At 38.3% G+C, this 18,138-nt stretch overlaps 3 protein-coding genes across 7 annotated transcripts in view; all 3 read left to right on the top strand.

Moving 5' to 3' along the window:
- Positions 1-18,138, top strand: part of fam118b (family with sequence similarity 118 member B) — a 144,399-nt gene that overhangs the window by 124,695 nt on the left and 1,566 nt on the right. For 2 of the 5 annotated variants that reach the window (XM_033976676.2, XM_055226225.1), the window contains exons 1-6: positions 13,160-13,269; positions 13,833-13,922; positions 14,458-14,710; positions 15,989-16,216; positions 16,708-16,836; positions 17,015-17,312. In XM_033976676.2, the coding sequence (XP_033832567.1) occupies positions 13,840-13,922; positions 14,458-14,710; positions 15,989-16,216; positions 16,708-16,836; positions 17,015-17,312 (991 nt within the window). In that variant the 5' untranslated portion in view covers positions 13,160-13,269; positions 13,833-13,839. Of the gene's footprint in view, positions 1-13,159; positions 13,270-13,830; positions 13,923-14,457; positions 14,711-15,988; positions 16,217-16,707; positions 16,837-17,014; positions 17,313-18,138 lie in introns of those variants that run through there. The other 3 variants (XM_055226223.1, XM_055226222.1, XM_055226224.1) reach the window with 3 other exon arrangements.
- Positions 455-4,785, top strand: LOC117380365 (beta-galactosidase-1-like protein 2). Its single transcript, XM_055226219.1, has 18 exons — positions 455-618; positions 682-750; positions 826-921; positions 990-1,098; positions 1,171-1,263; positions 1,335-1,416; positions 1,484-1,548; positions 1,613-1,697; positions 2,275-2,412; positions 2,507-2,587; positions 2,658-2,761; positions 2,849-2,992; positions 3,067-3,138; positions 3,227-3,305; positions 4,071-4,158; positions 4,231-4,345; positions 4,427-4,543; positions 4,622-4,785. The coding sequence occupies exons 1-18, from the start codon at positions 455-457 to the stop codon at positions 4,730-4,732; spliced, it is 1,812 nt and encodes a 603-aa protein (XP_055082194.1). The 3' UTR covers positions 4,733-4,785.
- On the top strand, positions 6,760-12,525 carry ilvbl (ilvB (bacterial acetolactate synthase)-like). The gene is made up of 14 exons (XM_033977186.2): positions 6,760-7,104; positions 7,427-7,628; positions 7,825-7,952; positions 8,026-8,276; positions 8,350-8,449; positions 8,535-8,632; positions 8,728-8,864; positions 8,938-9,072; positions 9,143-9,257; positions 9,357-9,526; positions 9,662-9,732; positions 9,801-9,872; positions 11,124-11,229; positions 11,303-12,525. Exons 1-14 carry the CDS (start codon positions 6,994-6,996, stop codon positions 11,479-11,481), a joined length of 1,875 nt encoding a protein of 624 aa, XP_033833077.1. The 5' UTR covers positions 6,760-6,993; the 3' UTR covers positions 11,482-12,525.

Raw genomic sequence — 18,138 nt, forward strand, 5'->3', positions numbered from 1 at the left:
CTACTACTACTACTACTACTACTACTACTACTACTACTACTACTACTACTAATAATAATAATAATAATAATAATAATAATAATATCATTATTACACTACTATAATGTCATTTCAGTCTGACAATCATTACCTACATAAATGTTTACTGTTAACTTCACTGGAATCCCTTTGAATTAACATTGTCAGATTTTTGGCCGAGTCCTGACCTCAGTCTGATGTTACAAAGGAAACTGTTTGAGACAAAGTTCTATTATGCCCCTTTATGACACCACAATGGTTCCCCCTGTGCAGGCTTTGTGACCGTCCAGAACAATCCCAATGTTGTTGTTTTGTTTTTTTCTGACCGTTTTTTCTCGCTGCTTTGACCATTCACAATTTTATATTAGGCCTGTCTTTTTGGTTTGGCAAAAAACTAACAGCTAATAATACAAATTTTCCTTTTTCTTGTGTGGAAATGGGGCGCGCAGATGGTCTGAAGGATGCGTCTTGTCAGTTCACTCTTGATGGGAAGCCTTTTCGGATCTTGGGGGGATCGATTCACTACTTCCGAGTGCCCAGGGAGTACTGGCACGACAGAGTACTGAAGATGAAAGCATGTGGCATCAATACTCTGACCACGTAAGACACAAGTGCAACCCGGGAGTGCACTTTTTGAATCAGTATTGACAGTTTTTGTTTTAGATATGTCCCATGGAATCTGCATGAACCTGAGAGGGGCACGTGGAACTTTGAAGGTCAGCTGGATCTTAGGTAATAAATAATTTTATATGAGTTATTTTTATTTGTTAACTTTATAGCCATGGTTGTGATCTTTAATTCTTCCAGGGCCTATGTAAATTTAGCTGCAGAAGTAGGTCTCTGGGTGATCCTGCGCCCTGGTCCGTATATTTGCGCTGAGTGGGATTTAGGTGGACTGCCAAGGTAAGTACATCTTCTTTGCTTCCTTTTAGAACGTAGCAAACACGCACTTTTCCACTTTTTTCTTTTAGCTGGCTGTTATGTGACAAAAACATGCAGTTACGCACATCTTACCCTGGTTTTATGGAGGCTGTTAACCAATACTTCGACAAGCTTATGACTGTTATTAAACCTTTGCTGGTAAGATGAAGTATTTCTGCTTCTTAAAAGACATAAACCTGGATAGTCAAGTGATGTAAATAGTTTCTGTAGTATAAAGAAGGAGGTCCAGTTATTGCTCTTCAAATTGAGAATGAGTATGGATCATATGCCAAAGATAAGGACTACATGAAGCTTATAAAACAGGTGAGTACGCACGTTGAATACTACCGTTAATACTACAATTTATTTGCACTGACTGGATATTTCTTGTGTAGTGTTTTCTGAGCAGAGGTCTCGATGAGTTATTAATGACTTCAGACAACTGGGAAGGCTTGAGATGCGGAGGGACAGACGGAGGTAACTCAAAATCAACACATAATAGTCGTTTTAATCTGCATCTGATCTAACGGGATTGTTCCTGCAGTTTTGAGAGCCGTAAATCTCCAAAGACTCTCGTTTGGAGCGATACAACACTTGGCCGACATGCAGGTAGCTCCGTGGACTAGAGGTTTGTTTGCGCGTTGGTAAAATGAAAATAAACTTTAATCCGCAGCCGCAGAAACCAGTGATGGTGATGGAATATTGGTCCGGCTGGTTTGACGTTTGGGGAGAGCATCATCACGTTTTCCACTATGAAGGTAAAGAGTGATGTGATAAATGTATTTAGCGACTGGAAATAAAACACATCTAATCGTTTTAAGTAATATTTAGACTAGTATAAACATCTGTGTGCATTTAGTTACCAAAAAAAAACTTTCTAATGATTATTTTGGGCTTTTGGGGGCCCCCTGGTGGTCTCGGGGCCCCCCAGCAGCTGCTCATTCTGCTTATAGTCTGAACCGGCCCTGGTGATAAACTTATAACATTGTAAATTAAAGGTGCGTAATGTAACTTTTTCTGAAGGAGGGTATGCTGCAAGAATATTCCACAGTGTAGCCTTTTAACATACCTTTCTCCATGGAGACAAGCAACCCGGCCATGTTACAAGTCAGACCTGTGGAGAGGCGACGTATTTATCATCAATAAAAACACCTGTAATCCACTAAACGCTAAATAGATAATGAATTAAGTGTTTTACTATGGAACAAATAGGTAATACAAGAATATCTCCATGGAAACAAGCAGGCGGTGGACACTCCTCCGGAAAGGTTACACAGTGCTCCTTTAAAACTGGTATTTATTTTATCATAATAATGTTTTTTTTATATGAATCAGACATGCTTAATGTGGTGTCAGAGATCTTGGAAAGAGGCATCTCCATAAACTTCTACATGTTTCACGGAGGAACCAGCTTTGGATTCATGAACGGGGCCATGGACCTCGGGACTTACAAACCACAAGTCACCAGCTACGGTTAGAAAATATATGGACTATTTATATTTGACAAAGCTCTGCAGGTCCAGGTAATGCAACAGTGATTTTTTATTGTTGTTTTTTATCACTTCAGACTATGACGCCCCGTTGTCTGAGGCTGGGGACTGCACTGAAAAGTATCACGCCTTGAGAAACCTGTTCAGCCAATATCACTGTAAGACGTTTAAACTACTGTATCTTGGATTTAATTTACTTTATTAGTTTAACTTCAAGCTCTTTTGCAGCTGAGCCTCTTCCAGATGTTCCAGTTTCTCAGCAGAGGAGCGAGTACAGCCCTGTTATTGTTGAGGAGCACCTGTCACTGTGGGATATTCTACACCTCACAGAAGTAACACAGGACATGCAGTCGTCTAGGCTGGTTGTTTTGATGAAATGGAGCAGCTTTTTAATCGCGTTTACTTTCATTGCTGTTCAGTCTTGCAGGTCTGAGTTGCCACTGAACATGGAGAATCTTCCTGTGAATAATAATAACGGTCAGTCTTATGGTTACACTTTGTATGAGACGAGTGTAACATGTGGAGGGACGATTCACGGTCAAAACATCAGGGACAGAGCTTTGGTGAGGACAGTTTTTCATGTGCAGTTTCCACTAATCGTCTGCGTATAATATTTAAATATCTCATCTCGCTGCAGGTGTTTGTTAACAGACAGTTTGCTGGAACGTTGGACCCAAGAAATCATGAGGTGGTTCTTTCAGATGGACAGGTAGAAAAGACAGACGATAGAAAAGACAGAATGCAATATTTCTGTCAAACTTTATAGTGGTTTGTTTTGTTTATTCAAATAATAAAAGGGAGAGAGACGTCTGAGTTTACTTGTGGAAAACTGTGGCCGTGTGAATTATGGGAAAGCTCTGGACGAACAGCGCAAAGGTACATTTTTATTCCCCTCTAATACTAATAATAATAATAATGGTAATAATAATAATAATAATAATGGTAAAAAAATGTATATATATTCAAAAATAATACTAATAATACTAATACTACTACTACTAATAATAATAATAATAATAGTAATAATTGAAAAAAAATTTATATACAAAAAATTAATTAAATAAATAAAAAAATAAATAAATAAAATAAATAGTAATAATAGTACTAGTAATACTACTACTACTACTAATAATAATAATAATAATGGTAATAAATAAATATAAAATAATAACAATGATGGTGATGATAATAATAATAATAATAATAATAATAATAATAATAATAAAAATAATAATACATTTTCCTCATAATAATAATAATAATAATAATAATAATAATACATTTTCCCCATAATAATAATAATAATACATTTTCCCCATAATAATAATAATAATAATAATAATAATAATAATACATTTTCCCCATAATAATAATAATAATAATAATAATAATAATAATAATAATACATTTTCCCCATAATAATAATAATAATAATAATAATAATAATAATAATAATAATACATTTTCCCCATAATAATAATAATAATAATAATAATACATTTTCCCCATAATAATAATAATAATAATAATAATAATAATAATAATAATAATAATAATAATAATAATAATAATAATAATAATAATAATAATGCATAAATTCATTACAATGCTAACTACCGGTCTATGGTTTTGTAAACATAGGCATTGTGGGAGATATTTTCCTAAATCAGATTCCTCTGAGAGGCTTCACAATCTTCAGCTTGGAAATGAAGCTAGATTTTTTGAATAGGTAATTTTATTCCTGTAGCCAAGGCATCTTACATTCTCACGGTGTTTTTCAGTGAGCGTTATGTTTTTTCAGGTTGCTGATATCAGACAGATGGAAACACGGCTACAGCTGCACTTTTATGCCTGGGTTTTTCAGAGCAAGTCTTTATGTCGATGGTCCACCAAGAGACACTTTTATCAAACTGCCTGTAACGTTTTTGATTAATTAGCCTGTTTGTTGGTCAGTTTATGCCATTTTGGGGCTATAAAATTATTTTTTTTATCTGCAGGGCTGGGCTAAAGGAACTGTATTTGTTAATAGTCACAATCTCGGACGTCATTGGTCGATTGGGCCTCAGCACTGTCTTTACTGCCCTGGACCTTGGCTCAACAAAGGAGAGAATCAGGTTGTTCCTTAGCTTAAAAAACAACATTTATGTGTCAATTTTATCAAGTCAAAATTAACTTCTCTGCCTTATTTTTAGATCATTGTTTTTGAAGAACAGAAAACGGATGGCAGGATTGTTTTTGCTAAAGATCCAGAGTATGGAAAAACTATTGATGTGTACAAACTCCCTTTTTGTAGTTTATTGTAAAAATGCATCTTCATAAACTTCTCACGTAGAATCTAATCACACACAAATCAAGGTATTTAATGATTTTTAGATCGGCCACTTACAGAATATTCCTTATTTCTTGCTGATTGCATTTTTTGACCCCCTGAACATCGACAAAAAGTCTCACATGGAGGTATAAAAATGATCACCCTGACAAAAACTGTTATATTAAATGGGCTTTGTGGCAGTGTCTGATACCCACAGCCTGGAAGTGGACCCCTGTGTGCGAGGAGCTTGGCACATTTTGGCGTAGACTCACATAATTTGGAACTGTGATAAAGCTCCATGAGACAAGCCTAAAAATGAATTGAAGCACTGCCCTGGGATGAACAGGAAGTCAGCCATATTGGAAAATCAAAACTCCATCACCGTTTTGACAGTGGGTTTATAAAACTATAAAACTATCTAGTTCTAGGTTTTTGGTCCAAATGAGCTCAGATTCAGCACGTCTTATCTCAACACCTTGACATTCAAAAATTATCTTTTTTTTTTTTTGATTGTCCATAGCACAACAGCATAAGAGTTGGCCTACATAGCTCAAATTTCTATAATAATTGAGTGATCTCAGCCTGAATGTTATGGACTAATAATCATATGACCTGTGTACACTATAGCACCCCCTAGTGTACACATAAAACATGGACTTTATCTGATTTGTACAAAATTTGCGGATTCTACACAAGGGAGGAGGTAAAATAATCTATTATGAACATAGGGCTTTTTCACGGTTGGACATCAGGGGAGTAAAGACCTGCTTATTCTTACCAGGTTAAAATTTGCACCACTTTTACACAGGCTGACACTGGTTAAAGTCATAATTCACACTTAAGGCTTAGTGCTACAGCGCCACCAATAGGGCTGGAGAGCAAAGCAAAAAAAAATCACTGACAAAAATGGTTCAAATTTTGCTGAAAATTCCTTTATGTTCCCCTGATAATAAAACATAATTAGACTCATGCTCAAATTGTTACACTTTTTGCTCTAGGGTCATCCAAACCGCCTATTTAAAGTCAATAGTGCTGTGAGAAAAAGAACCACTAAACATTAACCAAAACAAAAACACACCATCACTGGCAGAGAGAACCAGCTTAGTCAAAAATTAAGTCACAGATTTTACATGGTCCACACAAAATGACTCAACAATATCGCCTAGAAGTGGACCACTATGAGACGGGAGACATGTACTTTGTCTTAGACCACTGAAATTTATAGGAGCGATACGACACATGAGGACCACCCTAAAACATAACTGGAGCAATACGCTAGAGCAAACAGGAAGTCGGCCATATCGGATGGTATTTGTACCGCCACTTTGACATAAATTTATCTGAAACTTATCTAGTCCTAAGTTTTTGATCCAAATGAGCTCAAACTTCACATAGTTGCAATTCAGAAGCAGGTCACATGGGAGAGGCGTGCGCACAAAGGTGAGGGCCATGATCACTGCTTGCGGCTTTAATATTATTTTGTTGTTCAGTTGATGCATTATGGATACTGAACATCTTCAAAACCTCTCTGAAATGAGTAGATAATATTTCAATATTGGAGCAATCAAGTCCAGAGACATTTTTCATCATTAATTATATGTTATGAACCTTGACCTACTTCATTTCTTGTGGTTTGTGAACTTTGTAAAGACAAGATAAGACCAAAAGATGAACTCTTGACCCATCCAAGACTTGTATTGATCAAAGGGCTTGTCCTTCACCTTAAAACACCCTTCTGTAGTTTAAGGTGCAACATATCCCTGAGCTCTTCATAATAAAACTCTCATTTGCGATTAATTGCCCTGAATAATTACTCATTAACATCAGAAGAAAATGCAGTTAAATCTGTTCATTAAAATAAAGCTACACGTTCTTTAAAATGACTTGTATGAGTGTTTTTTTTTACTTAAACTTAACATGTGCGAACGCTTGTATTTTATTTTGAAAGTCTCTCCCCGGAAGCAGTGCGTAACACGTGACAGCTTGATGTATGAATATATCCCTTGTTCCTGTATCTCTCCAGCTACTGCGGAAACACGGAAAGCATTTAGCCTTTAAGCAGAGGACAAAGCTGCAGAAAGAATATACTGTTTTTGTTTTGAATTGTTTGCAAAAGCCAAACTTAAATATAACCTGACTTGGAGGATTAGTTCTTGCATTGTAGTTTTATATTAGTCTGGCACAGAGCTCCTGAAGTTTAAGGAACTAACTACATAAACAAACTGCTATTAAGCATTTTCTGGTGACTTTTCCATGGATTGTGGGGCATTGTGCACTGTGCTCGGGTGTGTTTCAGGGATAGCTGCAGGTGGACTCCTCTTTGCAGCCTACAGACTCGGTTTACTGTATCAGCTGTTTCATAAGGTAGGTTTTGTTTCTCCTTCACAGTTATAGTAATAAACTGAACGTGCAGCTGCTGAAAGAGTCCATAGACTAGTTCAAAACAAGGCAAACTGACTTAAAGTAAACTATCTTGCAGCCTACAGTGTAACCTGAGTCAGGTGAAAGGTAAGCCTCTGTCCATTCATGTCAACTTTGACCGCACTCTCCTGGTGGTTTTCTGTGTCAATAGTTGCACAATGCACAGGCAATTCAACACATGACAACTGTGACCAAGCTGCACTACGATTATGACTAATGGCTTGTATATCTGTGAAACGCTTCTGCTGTTTTTTTTCCCTCTCAGACAGAGACAAAAAGCCCCCGTCATGGAGGAGAGAGTGTGGCTGAGGTTCTGCGCGCTCATGGCATAAAATATGTGTTCACTCTGGTTGGAGGACACATCTCTCCCATCCTGGTGGCCTGTGAGAAAGTGGGCATCCGGATTGTCGACACCAGACATGAGGCTACCGCAGTCTTTGCAGCTGATGCAGTTGCAAGGCTTTCAGGTGCACTTTGTAAATATTGACTGTTTACTCTTTACATATCGGCCTATAGGATTTACAAAATTGAAGTCTGAAAAGCATTATTTAAACAAACAAGTTAAAAGGGTCTTTTAACTGGTGTGATTGAACTTGTTTAGTGAGTAAGTTAAAGGTAGTCTATTTAGTTTATTTCTAAAAGGTGTATCTCTTACTTTAATAGGAACTGTTGGTGTGGCAGCAGTGACTGCGGGACCAGGACTCACCAACACTATCACTGCTGTAAAGAATGCACAGATGGCTGAATCCCCATTACTGCTCATAGGGGGAGCTGCTGGCACACTTCTTCAGGTGAAGAACAAGAGTTTTATAGCCATTTAAAAAAAATGTACCTATAGCTGATCTTGTACTATTTGTGTTACAGGGAAGAGGTGCACTCCAAGACATTGACCAGATATCTCTGTTTAAGCCTCTGTGTAAATTCTGTGGTTCTGTCAGAACAATTCGGGAGATTGTACCAACCGTCAGAAAGGCCCTGGCTATTGCTCAGTCAGGAACTCCAGGCCCTGTCTTCATAGAATTCCCCATTGACACACTGTACCCCTACCATATCGTATCGAAGGAGTTTGGTGTTAAAAACCCACCAAAGGGATTAATGGGCAAATTTCTCTCCTGGTACTTTTCTTTTTCCCTTTATAAAATGACTGTGTACAATTTCCATATAAGCATTGTCCTTATTGTTTCAAAGGTACCTTAATAATCACCTCATGAACATCTTTGCTGGAGCATGGGAGCCGAGAGATGTGTCCCCTCTTCCTGTTAATGTCCCACAAGCTACAGATAAACAAGTATGTTTTTTCCATTTCTTTAAAACTTTACACCTTTTTTTTTTTTTTTTTTTTTTTTTTTACTGAACATTTTGTTTAATTAAAGGTCCAAAAATGCATAGAGCTGGTCAGTAGAGCAAAGAAGCCAGTTATTCTGCTTGGAAGCCAAGCGACACTTCCACCAACACCAGCTGATGATGTCAGGTAAATGACATATTCTTATTTCAATTCAGTTTGTGTTTCACAGACTCATAAACGTACATCTATACAGACACTTTTGGGTTCTGTCTGTCTTGCAGAAAGGCACTGGAGGACTTGGGCATACCTTGCTTCCTGGGTGGTATGTCCCGTGGAATGTTGGGTAAAGACAGTCCTATCCATATCAGACAGAACAGACGTGATGCCCTGAAGGAGGCTGACCTGGTGATTTTAGCTGGTATGATGAAAGCTCGGTAACATATTAAGTTGTACAGATTTGCATTATATTCTCACTGCTGTTGTGTTGACAGGCACTGTGTGTGACTTCCGCCTGAGCTACGGCAGAGTTCTGAATAGGCGCAGTAAAATTATTGCTGTCAACAGAGATAAGACCCAGCTGCTAAAAAACTCGGATATGTTTTGGAAACCGACTGTTGCAATCCAGGGTATCGTCTCAGAACGTCTCTATCCAACACATTGTAATGGTGGTGATATTGACTTTATTTTGTTTGAAAGGTGATGCTGGTTCATTCTTGGTAAATCTTTCCAAAGGCCTTAAAGGCCATCGCTGTCCTGAAGAATGGCCACAAAGCCTTAAATCTGGTGACGCAACAAAAGAGAAAGCCAACAGGTTAGTTTTGTTCTTCTCTCTATAACACAATCACATCACAAGCTTCTAAAATACATTTTAATCTGTGACAGAAATGACCTGATTTTTCTTTCTGTAAAGGACCAAAGCAGAGGAAAAGACTGACTATCACCTGAACCCACTGAAGGTTCTTCACAGAGTAGATGAGCTCATGTCTGAGGACAGTATCATTGTCGCAGATGGAGGAGATTTTGTGGGAAGTGCTGCTTACATTTTGAGACCAAGAGGACCTCTGCGCTGGCTTGATCCAGGTCAACAAAAGTCTTAATATGCATTGTACTGTTCATAACCAATGTTATAAATATTTAAAGATTTAAAAATATGGCCATTCTTAGAGCTGTCCAGTTGTTTTTTATATGACGTAAACCTTTAGTTTTTGTTTGTAGGAGCCTTTGGGACTTTGGGAGTTGGAGGAGGATTTGCACTGGGAGCAAAGCTGTGTCGGCCTGATTCTGAGGTAGAGACTGTTCTGTTCAAGTACACATTAGACATTGATTAAAACAAACACTCTTTTCATATTTGCAGGTTTGGATAATCTATGGGGACGGATCTTTAGGATACAGTGTAGCAGAGGTTGACACTTTCACCAGACACAAGGTAAACATATAATTAAAACCAGAAGTTTACTTACACTATATAAAAAGACACTTTTGTTTCTCTCTGCCTGACATGAAATCAGACTAAACTTTTCCTGTTTTAGGTCAGACAATTTTTCACTACTTTCTTCAAAGTCAGAAGTTTACATACCATAATATCACTATGCATTTAAACAATTTGGGAAAACCGAGATGATGATGTCATGTATTTGGAAGCTTCTGCTATGTTTATTGACAACGTCTGAGTTAATTAGAGACACGCCTGTGGGTGTATTTGAAGGCACGCCTGAAACGCACTGCTTCTTTGAGTAACATGAGTAACATCATGGGAAAGTCAAAAGAAATCAACCAAGGTATCAGGAAGAGAACTGTGGGCTTGTATAAGTCTGGTTCATCCTTGGTGCAGTTTCCAGATGCCTGAAGGTGCCACGTTCATCTGTTCAAACAATGATACACAAGTATAAAGACCATGGGAATGTCTAGTCATCACACCACTCAGGAAGAAGACAGTGTGTCCCGGAGATGAACGTGCTTTGGTCCAAACTGTGCTTATCAACCTAAGAACAAAAGCAAAAGACCTTGTGAAGATGCTGCTGAAGCTGGTAAGAGTGTGTCATTATCCAAAGAGGACTGAAAGGACACGCTGCAGATAGAAGTCATTACCCCAAAAGAAAAATGAAAAAGCCAGATTACAGTTTGCAAAAGCACACAGGGATAAAGACCTTAATTGGGTCTTCAAATGGACAATGACCCAAAGCATACTGCCAAACTGGTTACAAAGCAGCTTAAGGATAACAAAGTCAATGTTTTGGAGTGGCCATCACAAAGCCCTGATCTCAGTCTTATTGAAAATGTATGGACAGACCTGAAAAGGCATGTGCGAGCGAGGTGGACTACAAACTTAGCTCAGTTACACCAGTTCTGTCAGGAGGAATGGCCCAAAATACCTGCCAAATATTTGAAGAAAGTAATGAAAATGAAAAATCCTTCTCTCATTATTCTGGCATTTAGCAAATAGAAATAATTTTGTTAATCCTAATTGATCTAAAACAGGAAAAATTTATTCTGATTTCATGTCAGACAGTGAGGAAAAAAAGTTTGTGTCTTTTTATATTGTGTAAGTAAGCGTCTGGTTTCATCTGTACATCATGTTTAGAACACTATGAATGAGAAGTGGCTTGTACATTGTATGAGATGCTTTGGAAACTCATAGTGCTTTTGTTATAATTGGTTTCTTTTTTTTTTTTTGCAGACTCCAGTTATTGCTGTTGTGGGGAATGATGCCTGTTGGAGTCAGATCTCTAGAGAGCAAGTCCCCATGCTTGGTAGCAATGTTGCATGTGGCCTTGCATTTTCAGGTAGATCTGGCCTCCTAAAACAGCTTTATTTTGTTACTTTAGAGATGTGTATTAACTATTTAATCTTTTACAGATTATCACATAGTTGCAGATGGTTATGGAGGCAAGGGTTATCTAATTAGACGGGAAGACGAAGAGAAGCTGAGCGACATAATTAAACAAGCGCAGAAGGATTGTCATGAGGGAAAAGCTACACTTCTTAATGTTCTTATTGGGAAAACTAACTTCAGAGAGGGCTCTATCTCTGTGTAGAAACAAACTGTATTGCCTTCATCAAAATGGATACTGACTTTGGATTTATGATCTCACTTTTATCCCTTTATGGGCGACAGTAGCTCAGTTGGTAGAGTGTTTGTCCACTGATCCGAAGGTTAGCGGTTCAAATCCCGCTCTCGAGATGGTTGAGCGGTCAGATCCATGGTGTATGAATGTGTGTGTGAATGGGTGAGTGGTTCTTCGTTGTAAAGCGCTTTGAGTGCCTTGAAGGTAGAAAAGCGCTATAGAAAAATGTGACTATTTACCATTTATTAAAGCCATAATCAACTACATTATTTTAGCCCAGAGTTCCGGTTCAGATCACAAAGGAACTCTGTGTAACGGGCGATGCCATGTTGCAACTGGAAAACATGATTTCATCTCACCAGAAAGCACGTCATATCTGTTTAGAAGGAAACATATTTAGTAAAAAGACAAAGTTAAATCTGTCAACTGGGCAAAAAGTTGTAGGAGTCAAGACTTGCTGCTGCTGATCCAAGCCACTTCTTCAGTACTCAGAGTGTAAACAGTTATTGTTTACAGTTTCAGTGTAGTTAGCGCCTCCCTTCAGACAGATATAAGGCAGTGTCCAGCAGTAATCCAACCAGAACTGAAGAAGCAGCTTGGATGAGCAGCAAAACGTCTTCACTTCTACAACTTTTAGTCCGGTTGGCAGATTTAACCTTGGCTTTTTACTGTGGATCAGACCTGGATGACTGAGGGATTCCACAGACAAGGAAACATATTCGATCATAAACCAAAACCACTCTGCCTTTCCTCAAGCGAAGACACAAATAGTAATATTGGGAAGTGTTTGTTCCAATAAAATAAATCCTTTGAACATTGTAACATGTACATATATGCAAATGTGGATGTTTTTATAAAGGGAAGTTGTGTGAAAGCTGTGTCTGAAATGAAGACCTGATGAAATCCTTGCACTTGAATTAAATGATTGTATTTTGGAGTGAATGTACTTGTGTTCTGAGCTGTGAATATAGACTGAGCTTAAATAAAATATGCACTCTTGGTTTCTGTGATTGCATTTGACATTGATCTCTCTGCAATATTAGTTATCACCAGAAGATGGCGCTCGACTCCAGTGCGCTGACGTGTCTTCACCAATTGTGTCTGTTCATAGTGCGGAAACATATGCTAAGAAGAAAATATATGTTTTTACCTGTCTTACAACACCTGGCTATTGTTTTCTGAGTTCTAATCTCATCTTGTATTTTATAATCTTATCCTATTTATCATGCAGACTTCAAAAAATTATGAAACACTGAGAGGAAATATGATTAAATATTCACCACGCGCAGCATTTGACATTAATTTGCTGGTTGCTACACCCTTCCGTGCTTCTGCTATAAAAGAATGAGTAAGAAATGGGTTATTATATTATATTCTACACCATGGGTCAAATAAATGGAAAGACTTATGCTTCTTTCACGTACACTTCGTAAAATCACCTCGTATTAAGTGTAGATGCGTTAATAAAAAACAAAAAAAATAATCAATTTCAATCATGATGTTGTTACTGATATGATATTTAAGTGTACGTCTTGATTAAAATTATTGTGTTTACTGAAGATTTAAAATTCCAGCTTTTTTTTGGTGAAGTTTAGTTTTCCGCGGGGTACGTGAAGCCGCCATCGGAGCACGCGCATCATCTCTCCTGCACGCGGCCACTTCAGCAACAGCTCCTCAAAAGTTCAAGCTGCTTCGTGAATGTTTGGGACTCTGAGCAGCTCTGCAGAGGCGTACAGGTCTACAGCAGGACTTTTGAAGGTAACATGTCAGTTTATTATTACACAAAACGTCCATTTATTCAGGGATCAGCCGGTTTCTTCCGTGTGAATCACAAGGAAAAGGGAAACCCCGCTGGGCTTTTTTAAACTGACACCTAGCTTAAACAAGTTTGACTTTAAATCATTATTCTTAGCTAAACTGCTTTATTTTATACTTTGCTTTCTTCATAGTGTTACGATTCTCTAATATAGCTTTAATTTCAGTTAGTTATCAAAGCAAACAAGTGTAAACATGACACATATGATGCCAATCAAGTGTAAACATGACAGTTATTATGCTAGTCATGTGGTTCAAGGAGGAAGCTAACTACTCATAACTCAGTATTATGTTATTTATTTTATTTACCGAACTCTTGAACTTAATTTCCTTACAGCACGTTGTTCTAAACGTGTTATAAGTGTTCTAAAGTGAGATAAGTACACTTCCTTCCTTGTTCCTGGAGCCAGTTCTTCAGGCATCTATGAGGACTTCACATGTGTTTTTGATGTGTAGCTTGTTCAGTGGAGAAACTTGCCCCAAACTTGGCCTTCTCTGATCTACAGGAGCTGAATGGCCTCTGTTATAGCAGTGAAAACTGAGAAGCGACCTGCTGCTGACTCTCAAGATGCAGACTCCAATGCAAAGAAGCCCAGGTAAGGCTTAATGAGATGTGCATGTGAGAGCCGTCAGGTGTATGTATGCATTTATACATACATGAGTCAAATATTAAATGTTGAGATTGCATGTTTAAAATAGTATTGTTTGAATGTTGCCTAATAGGGCTGAATGATTTGGAAAAAAAAAAAAAAATCTACTGGTAATTCTGATTTTTCTGATGAGCATTGCGATTTTGATTAGATTTATTTATTTAAAAATAAATTGCAATTCTGTTCATAGTTAATGTTTTAAACACGTCCAAAAGAATTGACAAAAAGACTGAGATATGAGATAACAGACTAATATAAGAAACGTATTTCATAACATAGTTTTACAGATCTGAACCACAGGATTGGCAGTTTTTATTCAGAATAAGACTATTTTGATGTTTGTGGAGTAAAATATGGTGCTTATAAAATTGCAGCCTTTGCGATTTGCGAGTTGCATCCATTCAAATTTAGTTTCGAGCGCGATTAATCTTGCAGCCCTATTGCTGAAGGAGCTCTCATGAGTCCGGTCTTGCTCATATAGGAAACTTCTGCCCAGCCTGAAGACCAAGCGCGCCCCTGAGCTGGTACTGGTGATTGGGACGGGGGTGAGCTCTGCAGTGGCCCCACAGGTCCCAGCTCTGCGCTCCTGGAAGGGCCTCATCCAGGCTCTGTTGGATGCAGCCAATGACTTTGACCTGCTGGAGGAGGAGGAGAGCCGGCGCTTTCAGAAGCACATGCAGGAGGACAAGAATCTGGTGCATGTGGCCCATGACCTCATTCAGAAACTTTCTCCAGTAAGAAAGCTTAACTTTGACCTGCATGTTTTCAAATACAAACAGAGTGTTGCCTTAATTGTGTAAAGCATTTATACCACACTTAACCATGTATACAGCAAAAGGCAATTTTATCTTCTTGTGACATTAGGCACCTTGAAAACGATGTTTGTATTTGTTAAATAGCAAAGCTGACAGATGGTGGTCTTCCGTTTTCCTTTGATGTTAGTCATGTCTGAGCGCACTTTTCAAATGATAAAACACACTTTGTGTCTATTACAACAAGAACAAACAGATCATTTATGGCTTTATCTGCCATGTTTATTTCAATCCACAGTTGTGTAGATACAAACTCACAGCCACTGGTTTCACCAGGACTTGTGAGGAAGTGGGTTACCCAGTTTGATAGAATTATAATGGATTATGGTCTGTGTCTGAAGTTAAGAACATTGTTTTGTTTGGCAAATGTCATATGTCATATCATAAATGTAATATAGTCTGAACATTTTAAACCATTTAATTTAATCAAATCTAGCCATACTAGCACTTTGAGAATAAAACGGGGAAAGATAAATAAATTTAAATAATCACTGTAGACACTTGTTGGGATAATGACAGGTTCTTCCGGTGGAAAGGACTCGTGCGGCTTTAGCCCATTAGTGCTTTAATCTGTGCCTGTATCACCTTGGTCACTACAGCCCTCTGCTGCCTCTGCTATTCTTAGACTTTTAACTCCTCCCATTCCATTTTATTTATTTTACAACCTGCGTACTCAGGTAAGAGGATCTATGTACTCTGGGATGAGATGGACCATTTCTCTTCAACAGAGGAAGAGTTCCACTGCCTCAAACTCGTCCAAGAAAAAGTTGAAGCATGTGAACCCACTGTCACATTCCAGGAATCCGTGACTGCGAACATTCAGTCTGACCTCTTGATTGGAAAAGACACTGAACGGTTTTGTAATACGAGGAATATGAAAAAAAAACCCTCCTTTGCTTCTTTTTTCACTTTTTGTGAGCCCCTTACATAAGTTTGACATAACAGAACTTTTATTTTGAGACACTAGGTGCACTCATGGTCTGACATGGCAATCTCACATGTACTTAGGAGTGAAATCCCATTTAATGGAAAGCATTGTGTTCACCATGGTTCGCTAAAAAGGGATGATTGAGAACTTTTACTGTACACAGTGTGTAGTATCCTGTATAGATCAGGCAGCGTTGCACAGATGCACTAAAATGAAAAGGCTTCTTGATAATGCTACTCAATCTTCATAATTTGTATTTGTGCTTGAAACAGAGAACAGGCAATGTACGATCCACGTTCTTCAAAGACTGTCTGTATGAAGTGTTTGATGACTTGGAGTGCAAAATGGAGAATGCTGGGAAACACCTCCTGCGCTCTGTGCTGCAGCTGATGGAGAGCGGAGCGCTGGTCCTCACCACAAACTTTGATAATCTGCTGGAGATCTATGCCGCTCACCAGGGCACCAAGCTGGAGTCTCTGGACCTCACAGATGAGAAGAAGGTATTTTAAAAACGTAACTTATTGATTAAACTGTGTTTTCACAACAGTTGGTCTTTTAATGAGTGTAAAGGTCACTGCTCCCTCTATTATCTCAAGTGTTGTCAAACACTGTAAATTTGTTCTAATAGTCGACTCAGGGTTGCCACTTGTCTTCCCGTCAAAAACACACAAAAAACCCCGTAACATCATTGCAAACAATTGGACAGCGAAAAGCATGTAATTCAATTATTATTTTTTTTATCTTTAACCTATCGTTGAAAGTAAAAAACGGCTGAGTAAAAAAATTGAATCTTTTTGATAAAGTAACCTACTAATTTAGTGACCTAATATTTTCAGTTTTATAAATGCCTGTCACTGCCGGTCAGTCTTGGTATTTATGCCTCGCCTCCACCAGGGCAAATATCCTCTGACTGCGGTTTTAAGTGATTTTGTTCTGAGTCCAGCCTGGACTGGATTGAGTGCAGTGGACTGTAAACTGTTTGTGTGTTTAGGTGTTGGAGTGGGCTCAGGAGAAACGAAGATTGAGTGTTTTACATATCCATGGCGTGTACACCAACCCCAGTGGTATAGTGCTGCACCCTGCTGGCTACCAGAATGTACTACGGAACACTGAGGTTATGGTAAGAGCCATATTATTTTGACTATTATTTAATGAACTCACCCATCATCTCCAAAGAAATCACAAGGGAAATAAATTACTCAAAAATGGTGCTCATTTTATTCCTGTTACTAATTATTACTGTTATTGTTGATAACATATCCGTAACCTAAGTCTTAGTTTTTTTATTCTTTTAACAGAGAGAGATCCAGAAGTTGTATGAGACCAAATCTTTTGTGTTTCTGGGCTGTGGGCGGACAGTGGACGACACTACATTTCAGGCCCTTTTTTTGGAGGCGGTCAAACACAAGTCGGACCTGGAGCACTTCATGCTGGTGAGGAGAGAGGATGTGGGAGAGTTTAAGAAACTACGGGACAACATGTTGGACAAGGGAATCAAGGTCATCTCATACGGAGATGAATACGCCGATCTGCCAGAGTACTTTGAAAGGCTGGCCAATGAAATCTGCAACAGGGATGTAGCTACCAATGGCTGCGGTAAGATATTCTCTTTGTGGTACGCAGTAGTCAGTGCATGATTTACTGGTTCCAGGTTTGACTGCTGCCTGGGCCTTTCTGCACAGATGTTACATGTTTTACTCTGTGTCTGGGTGGATTTCCTAGGGGCACTTGGGTTTCCTCCATCAACCCCAAAAAATTGTACACTAGGTAAAATGCTTCAGTTAAAAGTAGTCCAGGCCAGGCCTAGCTAAGGTCTGAAGATTGCATTTGACCCACTTTTCACTGCCGCTGGTGCAGCCCGTCAGAAGCATTGGATGCCACAATACAAAGACAAATTTCCACATGGGGTCAATAAGCTTAACCTTAAATAAAAACCCAGTTCAGAAGTAATAGTAATTTAATTCGACTGAATTACCCAAATTCAGTGTGATTTGGAAAAATGCCCTAACATGTAATTTTCACAATCTATCCCCAATAAATGCACAACTACAAATAAAAGCCCAGTTTCTGCTCTGGTAAATCGGTCTGAGGTAAGTGGTATGTATGTTGCACCACTTTAATCAAGTTAAAAACAGTCATTTGTACCATAGCCAGTGGTCAAATGTAACTAAGTAGTAAAGTACTGTACTTAAGTACACATTTTTTGGTATCTGTACTTTAAAGTGGATACTTTTTACTTTTACTTCACTACATTTGAAAGTAGGTATCTGTACATTTTTGAACAGGACTGAAAAGTAAAAGTATTTTCATGATCGTTTGAGGGGTTTATTTTTAACATGTTCATAATTTTGAGCAAACAAAAAAATACAAATAAAGACAGCTAGGGAAAAATCTATCAATTCAGTTGTTTCTACTGAACAAA

The sequence above is a fragment of the Periophthalmus magnuspinnatus genome, chromosome 13 (assembly GCF_009829125.3).
Source record: "Periophthalmus magnuspinnatus isolate fPerMag1 chromosome 13, fPerMag1.2.pri, whole genome shotgun sequence".
Taxonomy (NCBI): domain Eukaryota; kingdom Metazoa; phylum Chordata; class Actinopteri; order Gobiiformes; family Gobiidae; genus Periophthalmus; species Periophthalmus magnuspinnatus.

Coding starts and splice junctions, on each gene's coding strand:
- LOC117380365 (XM_055226219.1), top strand. CDS start 455: ATGGGGCGCGCAGATGGTCTGAAGGATGCGTCTTGTCAGTTCACTCTT. Junction 1,099..1,170: donor CTGTTATTAAACCTTTGCTG/GTAAGATGAAGT, acceptor TAGTTTCTGTAG/TATAAAGAAGGAGGTCCAGT. Junction 1,549..1,612: donor AACACTTGGCCGACATGCAG/GTAGCTCCGTGG, acceptor TTTAATCCGCAG/CCGCAGAAACCAGTGATGGT.
- ilvbl (XM_033977186.2), top strand. CDS start 6,994: ATGGATTGTGGGGCATTGTGCACTGTGCTCGGGTGTGTTTCAGGGATA. Junction 7,105..7,426: donor TGTATCAGCTGTTTCATAAG/GTAGGTTTTGTT, acceptor TTTCCCTCTCAG/ACAGAGACAAAAAGCCCCCG. Junction 9,073..9,142: donor ACCGACTGTTGCAATCCAGG/GTATCGTCTCAG, acceptor TTTGTTTGAAAG/GTGATGCTGGTTCATTCTTG.